The sequence below is a fragment of the Marmota marmota genome, unplaced genomic scaffold (genome assembly GCF_001458135.2).
Source record: "Marmota marmota marmota unplaced genomic scaffold, marMar, whole genome shotgun sequence".
In the NCBI taxonomy this organism is placed as follows: Eukaryota; Metazoa; Chordata; class Mammalia; order Rodentia; family Sciuridae; genus Marmota; species Marmota marmota.
Genome location: NW_026000294.1, coordinates 2,129,320 through 2,140,460, shown reverse-complemented (window position 1 = coordinate 2,140,460; position 11,141 = coordinate 2,129,320). Strand labels below are relative to the sequence as shown.

Sequence of the window (11,141 nt, the reverse complement as noted above, 5' to 3'; positions counted from 1 at the left end):
TGTATAAGAGACAGGATGGGGGGGGGTGTGACTGGGCAGGATGACTGGGCAGGAAAGGACAAGACTAGGGTGGGAGGGCTTGGATTTTCTAGAAGTGTGCAGATACAAAAATGGTTCCTTTAGAAGTCTGGAAGTGACCCAGGCAACCTGTTCCCCCTCAAAGCTTTCTCTTATTGGCAGTGCCCCCTACCCCCTGGGAAGTGGACACAGAGAATCTTTCAGTCAGGGCTTTGTGGTTTGTACAATCTCTGTATCCATAGCAACTAGCCAACTAGCTAGGCCTCCTTTAGCCCCAGGTCAGAGCTGGAACCTCTGCTTCAGGTTACTCCTGCTTCCTGGGGTGGAAGGTAACTTAACATGGGGCTGCCTCAAGCTTGGCCAGATCTGCCTCAACTTGCTGAACTGAGTTTGCCCCACCCTGGGGCAGTTTTCCTGAGTTTCCACCCTGGGTAAGCACTCCAACCCCAGAGCTGGATGCAGTTAAATAGGGAGGAGCTGGAGAGAGTGGGTATGCATTCTGCCTGCAAAAAGGTTGGACCTCCTGGGTGTCCCACTGACCTTCCAGGTATGGAGAATCAAGGTGACAGAATGACCCCAGAGACTCTTTGCCAGGCATGGAGCCACGGTTATTCACCTCATACAATCCAGCACTTTGGGCCGTGACCTCCCTCAGTTGTTGAGCAGCGGCCCAGGACTGCCCCTCCCACGGGCTCCTCAGATGTCTGGGAGGGAGGCTGGGATATGCCCTCTTCCAGGGTCCCTGATGGCCGAGTGTCCCTTCCCCCAGGCCTTCACCATGGCCCCTGGCTGCTGTTCCGTCTGGGCCCGCTGCCTCCACTGCCTGTATAGCTGCCACTGGAGGAAATGCCCCAAAGAGAGGATGAAAACGAGCAAGGTGGAGTAGGGTTGGGGGGGAGGCTGGAAGGCAGAAGGCAGACGCTGATCAAGGGGATAAGGAGGCCAATTGTGCTCCTAGGCAGCTGGGAGGAAGGGGTTTTTCTCTCCCCAGAAAGAAAATCTCCCTCAAATATGGAAAGAGCAGCCCAGAGCAGAGCAGCCCAATGCATGGCAGGAAGCTCTCTTGAGCTGCCACCCATTGGGGACTCTGAGCGCGAGATGGGGATCCATCATCTGTGAGCTTCTCTCCTGCCCCTTTACAGTGCGACTGTATCTGGTTTGGCCTGCTCTTCCTCACCTTCCTCCTCTCCCTGGGCTGGCTGTACATCGGGCTCATCCTTCTCAATGACCTGCACAACTTCAATGAGTGTGTCATGGGCCCCACCCTGTCCTCAGCATATATGTCAACCTACTCCCCTCCCTAGGGACCCTTGGGTGCTCAGCCTTAACCATTGATCATTGACCAGCCCTAGCTCTCCTACTCTCCAACCTTCTTAGAAAATCCTTCCATGAAATCTCCCCAGTCCTTGGAGCCCTGGCCCCATGGACTTTCCCTCACTCCTTCTGGTTCTCCTGGATCCACCCACCCCAAATCCCCTCAGGTCACTAATGAGAGCCCTTCCCCCACTTAGATACCTCCTTCTCCCCTCCCACAGATTCTTATTCCGCCACTGGGGACACTGGATGGACTGGTCCCTGGCATTCCTGCTGGTCATCTCTCTACTGGTCACATATGCATCCTTGCTATTGGTGGGTAAAGGGACAGCCAACCTAACCCTGACCTCAGCCCTTCTTTCCTGCTCACCTCTGCCCTCTTGTTCTCATCCTGGCCACTGAGGGGAGGAGGATAATTCTTGGGTGGGAGGGAGGTTCTAGAATGCAAAACCCTTTATAGTGACCTTGCCCTGCTTTTGGCACCTCCTAAGTCCTACTACCCTCTACCCCTAGCTCCTGGCCCTGCTCCTGCAGCTCTGTGGACAACCTCTGCATCTGCACAGTCTCCACAAGGTACAGTGAGGGTGATAGTGAGTGGGAGAGGGAGCCACTAGGCCCAGGGCTTGGCAGGCTGTTTGCTGAAGACTTCATTTTTGTTTTCTTTTTTATTTGTTCTGTTTAGATATATATGACAATAGAGTATATTTTGAAATATCATACATACATAGAGTATAACTTAGGATCCCATTCTTGTGGTTGTACATGATGTGGAGTTTCACTGGTCATGTATTCATATTGAAGACTTCATTTGTAGATCCATGGGGTCAAGTTCAGATCCTGAAACCCAGTATGTTTATTGAGTCAAAGAAGGAAAGCTGATGTGTCAGAGGAAGGGAGAGATCCTGCCTCAACAGAGGGAGGGGCAGCCCAGGTAACCAAAAGTCCAGGTTGACAAAGAGAGACCCATTCATCCCTGACCCTTCAGGTGCTGCTGCTCCTCATTATGCTTCTTGTGGCCACTGGCCTTGTGGGACTGGACATCAAATGGCGACAGGAGTGGCATAGCTTACATCTGTCACTGCAGGTGAGTGGCAGATCTCCAGTGGATGGCGTGGCCTGTGGCCAATCCCAGAATATACTGCTTCCTGGTCCCCCCAAACTGCAGGTGGCTCTGAACTCCAACAGTCAGGCCCTAAGAGAGGAGGGAGAAGGGCACTAGGAAGAAGAGCCCTGCTCACCAGCTCTTGTCCACAGGCCACAGCCCCATTCCTTCATATTGGAGCAGTCGCTGGAATCACCCTCCTGGCCTGGCCTGTGGCTGATACCTTCTACCGTATCCGCCCAAGAGGTGCCAATTACACCCCCCCCTACTCATCCTCTTTGGCTGTTAGTGCTTCTGCCTCCTGCTGCTCACCCAGTGTGCTGTACCTGCACTCTGCCTTCTCTCTAGAGCTCCAACAATGCCTTTCCCCAAAGTCTGTCCTAATCCCCACAGGTCCCAAGATTCTGCTACTGTTCCTATTTTCTGGAGTTGCCCTGGTCATCTACCTGGCCCCCCTATTCATCTCCTCACCCTGCATCATGGAACCCACAGACTTACCCACTAAGCCTGGGCTGGTGGGACACCGAGGGGCCCCCATGGTGAGTAACGGGCAAGATTCTGGGAGAGCAAGGAGAATCAGCTCCTGTCCGTTGCAGGGGCCAGGCCTGTAGGTCCCCAAACTCCCGCCCTTCCCTATTACCACCTCTCTTTCCCAGCTGGCCCCCGAGAACACCCTGATGTCCCTGCGGAAGACCGCGGAATGTGGAGCTGCTGTGTTTGAGACTGATGTGATGGTCAGGTGATGGAGGGTGGGGCTCAGGGGATTTGGGGGCTGAGGGACACAGGGCAGGAGCTCGGGAAAATATGAACAGCTCCAGAGCTTGACCCTCTGATGCCCCTTATGCTCTTAGCTCCGACGGGGTCCCATTTCTCATGCATGATGAGAAGCTGAGCAGAACCACGGATGTAGCCTCTGTGTTCCCAGCCCGAACCACAGCCCACAGCAGCGAATTCTCCTGGGCTGAACTAAAGAGACTCAATGCTGGGGCCTGGTTCTTAGAGGTGAGGAGAGCATACGAGAAGAGGCTGCCATCTTCAGGGACACTTGGAGAGGGCAGGGTTCAACCCACTAATAAGCATCTGCTGAGCCATACGCTGGCCCTTAGAAACACAGTGTCTGCCCTCAAGTCACTCCCATCTAGTAAGGAACAGAACCCAGGCAGCAGACAGGTAGAATAGGAAATCTAGAACAATAAAAATATTTGTCTTAGCTATGCAGTGGCACATACCTATAATCCCAGCTATAAGCCAGGCACAGTGGCACATGCCTGCAGTCCCAGCAACTAGGGAACCTGAGGTATGCAAGTTAGAGGTCAGCCTAGATAATTTAGCAAGACCCTTTCTGGAAAAATAGGTTTGGGGAGGGGATTGAGGACATATTTCAATGGTAGAGTGCTTGCCTAGAATGTACAAGGCCCAAGGCCCTAGATTTGATCCCCAGAAACACACACACACACACATACACACACACACACACAGAAAGAGAGAGAGAGAGAGAGAAAGGCCAGAGACCAGGGATGTAGCTAAGTGATAAAATGTCCACTGGGTTTAAAAAAAAAGTGAGGGAAGAATGTAATCCTAGTTACTCAGGAGGCCAAAGCAAGAGAATTGTAAATTCAAGGCTAGCCTGGATAACTTAGCCCTGTCTCAAAATGAAAATTTTAAAAGGGATATGGATGTAGCCCAGTGATGATAGATCACTTGCCTAGCAAACATGAGACCCTGGGTTCAATTCCCAGCACTGGAAAAAAAAAAAAAATATATATATATATCAAGTGACATGAAAGTTTGCTCATAAGATGGGTAAAACAAGGACAGAGAATTCTTTTTGCAGTATTGGGGATGAAACCCAGGGCTTTGTACATACTAGGCAAACACTAAGGTAAACTCTAGCCCTGGCAACAGGGAATTCTAGTCAGAGGGAAGAGCATGTAATAAAGGCCAGAACTATGAAAAAGTGTGTTCCCAGAGGAAAAACGGTGGCTCAATATAATTGGGAGATACAATTCATAGGAGTGGTGGGAAGCAGAGGCTTAATTCTTATGGGCTTTGAATGCCAGACCCAGAAGTATGGACTTCAATCCTGTAGGTGGTGAAAAATATTTAAAAGAATACTTTGTTTTTTCAGTTCCTTTTCTCCTGATTATAAAATTAATACTTGTTTGTTGTTTAAAAAAAGTAAAAATTCAGAGAATCCAGAAATCGAAGTTTCTCATAATCCAACCCATCTGAAATATTCACTATTCACAGTTGGAGATATATAGATATAGATATATAGAGATATATAGATATATANAGATGTGTATAAGAGACAGATATATATATATATATATATATAAATGTTACATAAATAGGATCATGACACAGACTTGCAATCAGGTTTTTATTTTTGCAATTTTTTAAAAATTTATATATGATGACATATCAGACTGATTAGGAACAAGTGATGTCTGAGTTTGAAACCTGGCTCCACCACTTACTAGCTATGTGACTCTGGGCAACATTCCTTAGTCAATTTGTGCATTGGTTTCTTCTTATGAACAATGAGAATAATAGCAGCACCCACCTTATAGGGTTATTGGGAGGATTAAGTCAGTTCATGCACATGAAGTACTTGGAACACTGTTTTGCATATAGTAAGTACTCAATACAAGTGTTAGATAGCTAACTTTATCCTTGTCATCAAACAGGAAGTGAGGTTATTCATTGACCATAAGGGAAGGCAAGCAGAAGGGTAGGGTCTTGGGATAGCTACTGGGGGAATGGGAAAGGGAACAAATCAAGAGCAAGTGAAAGGCTTTCTAAGCACCACTGAGCAAAAATCAGGACAACAGTGCCAGCAGTGCCACATGCTATGCTCTCCTGTGGCAGCACTCAGCCCCCCATTCTAGGGATGGAGGAGACAGTTGAGGAATTGGATCAGGCTTTAGGAATTGTAGGGCAAGTGGATCAGGATGGCAGTTGACAGCACTTATGAACAATGGGAATAATAGCAGCACTGAATTCAGAGAATTCAGACAGCACTGTGGAAAAATAATTTCAAGCTATGGATAGACAATGGGTGGGGGATGTAGGTGCAAGCAGAAAGGGGCTGAAAGACTGGAAGGAAACCAAAGGGTCAGGATCCCAGAGATCTTCATGAGGCTAAAGAAAAGGTGTAAGGGGAAAAAAAGGAAGTTGGGATACTAGAAGAGTGGGTAATTAAAATCAAAGAGTAAGGTATAAGATATTCTGGAAGAAAGTCACAGTTCAGGGAAAGAAAGACCCTGGCTCAGAGGTGGGCAGAAGCTGGACACCAAGTAGGAGATGAGTGAAGATGGTGAGAATGGGGGGAACCTGGAGACATATTCTGGTGTTGAAAGAATTTTCCTTTTTTATAGAGGCAACCCTTCTGGGGGGCCAAGCAGCTATCAGGCCCTGATCGGAAAGAAGCTGAGAGTCAGACAGTACCAGCATTAGAAGAGCTACTGAAGGAAGCGGCAGTCCTCAACCTTTCCATCATGTTTGACTTGCGTCGTCCTCCACAAAACCACACATACTATGACACCTTTGTCAACCAAACATTGGAGACTGTGCTGAGTGCAGGGGTGCCCCAAGCCATGGTGATATTATCAGGGTTCCCAAGGGACCCCATTTGCCCCTCTTCCCACCCTGCCTACCCTAGGCCATGATAATGATTTTAAGGTTGCCCCCACCCAACTATATACCCTATTCAATGGCCAAACCTCTCTGCCCCTGCCCCTATCCCAATCCTTATGTCTTCCTCACCTTCATGCCCATCTTCCCTGAACCACAGGTCCTTTGGCTACCAGATGAAGATCGGGCTAATGTCCAACAACGTGCACCAAGAATGCGCCAGATATATGGACAGCAAAGAGTCAACATAACTGAGAGGCCCCAGTTTCTCAACCTCCCATATCAAGACCTGCCACTGTTAGATATCAAGTGAGTGCCAGAGAAAGGAACCCAGAGGACCCAAAAGTTTACTATCAGGGAAGAACCAATGCAGGGAGGGCCAAGGTTATTCATTCATTCACTTATACAACATTCACTTATACAAGATGTTGTATAAGTGAATGAATGAATAACCTTGGCCCTCCTTGCATTTGTCAAACACTTGCTGTGTATCAGGTAGTATATATTGCAGACTTTGGGGACATAAACATGAATAAGATAGAGAAGGTCCATTCTTTGGTGGAGTTTGCATACTAGTGAAAGAGACAAATAAGCCACTTGAAATACATGCATATTGGGTAGTGATAAGTGTCATGAAGAGAAAATACAGAGATGCAGTAGTCATTACGGCTCAGAATAAGGAGATGGTACATAAGGCAAGGTTGCTACATTAGGAAGAGTGACTAAAGAAGTGATGTCTGGGCCAAAATCTGAGTGGTCACAAGGAACCAGACTAATGAGCAGACTAATGAAGGTGAAACTAGAGAGAGAGGCAGGGGGAAAATTGGGCAGGGCCTTGTAGACCATGAGAAATACTTTAGCTTTTATTCTATGGTGAATGGATCATTTTAAGAGAGGATGAATCTGCTGGGTGCAGTGGCACACACCTATAATCCCAGCGGCTCCAGACAATGAGGCAGGAGGATAGAGAGTTCAAAGCCAGCCTTAGTAAAAGTAAGGCACTAAGCAACTCAGTGAGACCCTGTCTCTAAATAAAATACAAAAATAGGGCTGGGGATATGGCTCAGTGGCCGAGTGCCCCTGAGTTCAATCCCCAGTATCCCCCTAAAAAAAAAGATTAATCTAAAAGAGAGAAAGAGATGGCAGTGTTCCAGATGTGAACTAGGCCTCAGAAGCTGACCAACCCAGTAAACATGAAGGACTTCAAAGCATGAGGTTGCTAAGGGCTCATAATGTCCTTGTGCTCAATTTTTTTTAAAAAAATGTGAACTATATAATGGTTTAGTTATCATAAGTGTTTCAAGGGCCTTTGCTTAAGTTGTCACCTTGGAGGGAGATAGGACATAGAAACCTGCACCTTAGTTTTGTCCTGATCAATGTTGACTGCTCTCATGTTTCCAAAAGATGTGTATTGTTAATTATTACGCTGATGATGGAATCAAAGCCCTGGAAGGCTAAGTTCTTTAAAATGATAGGCCAAACCTATCAAGATAAAATATAAAAGGGAAGCCATACATGGTGGCACATGCCTGTAATCCCAGTGACTGGGCAGGTTGAGGCAGGAAGATCACAAGTTTGAGTCCAACCTGGACAATTTAGTGACAATCTGTCTCAAAATGTTTTAAAAAATGATTAAAATGTTGGGGATATAACTCAATGGTACAGTACCCCTGAGCTCAATTTCCAGTACTATAAAAATAATAACAATAATAATAATTTCAATTACACAAACACTGACATCAGCAGGAATGTGTGAAAAAGACCAGGGATTTGCCTGAACAATGGGCATAGTGAGTCATCAGTGGGAGATGACATTGCCAAAGGCTATTCTGAGTCTAGGCTGCCCTCATGCAGGCATAGTATCCAGAGGCAGGAGGAGATAAATTTCTTTGCTCAAAGCTGGCCCAAGCTAATCCAAGCTACTTGGGAGGCTGAGGCAGGAGGATTGCAAGTTTGAGACCAACCTCAGCACCTTAATCAGACCTTGTCTCAAAATGAAAAGGACTTTTGGGGTGCTACCAGTGGTGCACGCCTCTAATCCCAGTGGCTCAGGAGTCTGAGGCAGGAGGATCCAGAATCCAAAGTCAGCATCAGCAACTTAGTGAGGCCCTAAGCAATTCAGCGAGACCCTGTCTCTAAATAAAATATTGAAAAGGGGCTGGGGATGTGGCTCAGTAGCTAAGCGCCCCTGAGTTCAATCTCCAGTATCAAAAAATAAAAATAGATAAAAAGGACTGGAGATGGAGCTCAGTGGTAAAGCACATCTGGGTTCAATCCCAAGTACCAAATAAATAAATATTTGTTTACTTGGCTCAAGTGTGTCTGGGAGTTAATGTTCAGAAGTTGGCTCTATATTTTCAAAGGAACATTGATAAATTGAAGTGAGATCAAATTTAGAAAGGCATGTAAAGGGAAGGAAATAATAATCCAGGTGCCAAGAGTAATGGTTGAAGGAATTGGGGTTCTTGGCCCTGGAGAAGAGAAGGATCAGAGAGACATCACCTGTGTTCCTCAGACCTCCAATAGGCTGTCATGGGACAAATAGGAGAGATACATCTGTGTGGCCCCAGACAGCAAAGCCAGGACTTGTGGATGGAATCCACCAAGAGATAGAGTTCATCTATGCAAAGAAAGCCACCTTTGATCAGGGGCTGCTATGCAAAGTTAGAACTGAACTGATACCCACAGCATCACTATAGATACTAACACAGGAGGCTACCTTCCATGCCTCCTGCACCACTGTTCTGGATGTTCCCTGTCTCTTTTCCACTTCCACAGGGCACTGCACCAGGATAATGTCTCCGTGAATCTATTTGTAGTGAACAAACCCTGGCTCTTCTCCCTGCTCTGGTGTGCAGGAGTGGATTCAGTCACCACCAATGACTGCCAGCTGCTTCAGCAGATGCGTTACCCCATCTGGCTTATTGTAAGGCTCTGGGACTGTCATTGCTCCTCTTCTTCTCTCATCTCTGTTCTCCTTAACCCTGTCCCTCACTTCCTTACTTAGTTTCCCCCATATACTACCCTTGGGGATCTGGCCACTGACAGGAGCTTTTTCCTATTTCCATAGTCCCCCAAAACCTACTTAATGATGTGGATCATTACCAACTGTGTTTCTACCTTACTGCTTGTGTGGACCTTCCTCCTCCAAGGGTAAGTGCTTTGTGGGTCCTTACTTTCCCCAGGCCCCTGGTGATAGTTCTGATTCTGACCCATATGTGCTACCTGGGCCTTGGGGTTTGGTCTGTTCAGTTCCTTTGAGATTCTTAGGTCCTTTCTTATACCACCAAATTGGCTTGAACCTGGGAAAAGCAAGTTTGGGGATCCCAGGGTCAGAAGGTCCTGCTTGAAGCTGGCTGAACTTACAATGGAAAGCTTTCCTCCCTATAGGAGATGTGCTAATGAAAGAGAGAGAACTGGTAAGAACACCACCACCTCATTTTCTACTTTAGTCTTCTCCTGGCTCATCCCTATATGACCCAACCTCTTCCCACCTCCCCAGGCTTAGAAACAGCAGTGCTGCTGACAAGGATCAACAATGTCATAATGGATTGAATGTCGTGTGCTGGCCTTCCATCAGCTGGAGTCCAAGGCCTATCTTCATTGGTCAATTGCAAGGGAAGAAGAGGGGCTAAAGAGGAATACTCTGGGGTAGTGTGTTGTGGTGCGGTGGAATTTTCCCAAGAGGAGGTTTTGAACCAGGATAGACCTCTGCCCAGATGGTGGGCATGCCTCAAGCTGCCGTGGAATCTGCTGCCCTCAGGGTTTTGACCTGAGATATAGTTTGGGAAACAGTGAGTCATGAGAAGTTTCTCCCAAATTGAAACTAATTTGAGGAAGTAAAAGGAAGGTTGACAAGATAAGGTTTCAGACATGTGTGTGTGTGTGTGTGTGTTTTTACTTAGAAGGCATAGGGTGTATCAGGGTGGCACAGCTTAGAACAGTGGTGGAAAGAGATGATAAAGTGACCTTTCCTGGAGAACTCTAAGATGATGGAGACACAGTCCCCACTCCATGGAGTGTCTCACCTGACCCTTGTGATTTAGCTGCTTTTCTGCTTAAAGCCCATTTAGATATGTAATTTTGTGCCTACAGGTAGCTTTTTGCTGTAAACAACCTTTTATTTTTTCTTCAAGACTAGATGGTTCCTGTATCTTGCTTGTCAGTCTGTTACTCAATGAATTTATTTCCCATTTGGTCACAGTCTAATCTTTTCGGCACTAGGACTAGGAGGGTGCATCTTCTATCTCGGGTTGGATGTGACATGATATTGAGGGTTCATCATGGGGAGATTCGTGGGTTGGAGGTGGGAGGACAACCACCTGTGGCAATTAAGGACTGTCAGAAGCAAGCTGGAAAGTAGCCATCATGGGAAACATTCCTGGTGGCCCAAGTGAGCTGTGTAGGATTGCGTTTTGGCTCCACCTTGTGGTCACCCGCCCAAAGGAGGGCCGCGTCCGTCGTCACCTTGACGTGTTTGTTGAATGCCACCTGTTTTCCATGCCGATGGGGACTCATGTCCTTGACTGCGGACTCTCTAGGCACTGTCTGATTTCCATAAGTTTTCGCTCCTCTAGGCTGTGCTCAGGGTTTTGTTTCCGGCCCAGCCTTCCTCTCGAGGAGCAAGTTCCCCAGTGTGATTGCTGCTTGTAACTCCCTGGGCTAAGCAGTGGAGATGGCCAGTGTGGAGCTGGCCTAGGATGTGAAGTCTGGTTAAAAAAAAGGGGGGGGGGGGCGGGAGAGGGCTAGGTCAAAACTAGGACAAGAGGATGCACTGTGCTGACCCTACAGTCCTCCATTATACTGATATTTGCCCTGTTCGTGCCTCCACACAAAGGTCAGTCGAATTAAGGCTCTGGCCTGGTCAGGAGACTCTGTTTTCAATTTCTCCTCTTTCGCCAGACTGGGACCTGGGCAGGCAGCACAAGAACCTCGGGATCAGACCCTAGACCCCTCGGTTGCAAGGCTGCCAAGGGAACTACAATTCCCAGTATGCCTCAGGGTATTTCCGGTCTATGGACTTACGGAGGCGAGTTTGAATTTGTGTTCCCGCCCCCTCCTGCTCGCGGAC

At 47.5% G+C, this 11,141-nt stretch overlaps 1 protein-coding gene and 1 long non-coding RNA gene across 4 annotated transcripts in view; one reads left to right on the top strand and one right to left on the bottom strand.

Moving 5' to 3' along the window:
- Gdpd2 (glycerophosphodiester phosphodiesterase domain containing 2) overlaps positions 1–9,942 on the top strand; it is a 12,302-nt gene extending 2,360 nt beyond the window's left edge. Inside the window, exons 1-16 of one of the 3 annotated variants that reach the window (XM_048797167.1) lie at positions 301–449; positions 788–895; positions 1,161–1,264; positions 1,554–1,647; positions 1,846–1,905; positions 2,318–2,416; positions 2,587–2,680; positions 2,828–2,973; positions 3,091–3,173; positions 3,286–3,436; positions 5,815–6,036; positions 6,231–6,379; positions 8,849–8,996; positions 9,141–9,223; positions 9,461–9,489; positions 9,573–9,942. In XM_048797167.1, coding sequence (XP_048653124.1) covers positions 797–895; positions 1,161–1,264; positions 1,554–1,647; positions 1,846–1,905; positions 2,318–2,416; positions 2,587–2,680; positions 2,828–2,973; positions 3,091–3,173; positions 3,286–3,436; positions 5,815–6,036; positions 6,231–6,379; positions 8,849–8,996; positions 9,141–9,223; positions 9,461–9,489; positions 9,573–9,625 — 1,614 coding nt within the window. In that variant the 5' untranslated portion in view covers positions 301–449; positions 788–796 and the 3' untranslated portion in view covers positions 9,626–9,942. Of the gene's footprint in view, positions 1–300; positions 450–787; positions 896–1,160; positions 1,265–1,553; positions 1,648–1,845; positions 1,906–2,317; positions 2,417–2,586; positions 2,681–2,827; positions 2,974–3,090; positions 3,174–3,285; positions 3,437–5,814; positions 6,037–6,230; positions 6,380–8,848; positions 8,997–9,140; positions 9,224–9,460; positions 9,490–9,572 lie in introns of those variants that run through there. The other 2 variants (XM_048797166.1, XM_015501643.2) reach the window with 2 other exon arrangements.
- Positions 9,943–10,232: 290 nt separating this feature from the next.
- LOC125614425 overlaps positions 10,233–11,141 on the bottom strand; it is a 1,967-nt gene continuing 1,058 nt past the window's right edge. Inside the window, exon 2 of the long non-coding RNA XR_007345013.1 lies at positions 10,233–10,779. This is a non-coding gene — a long non-coding RNA (uncharacterized LOC125614425). The remainder of the gene's footprint in view (positions 10,780–11,141) is intronic.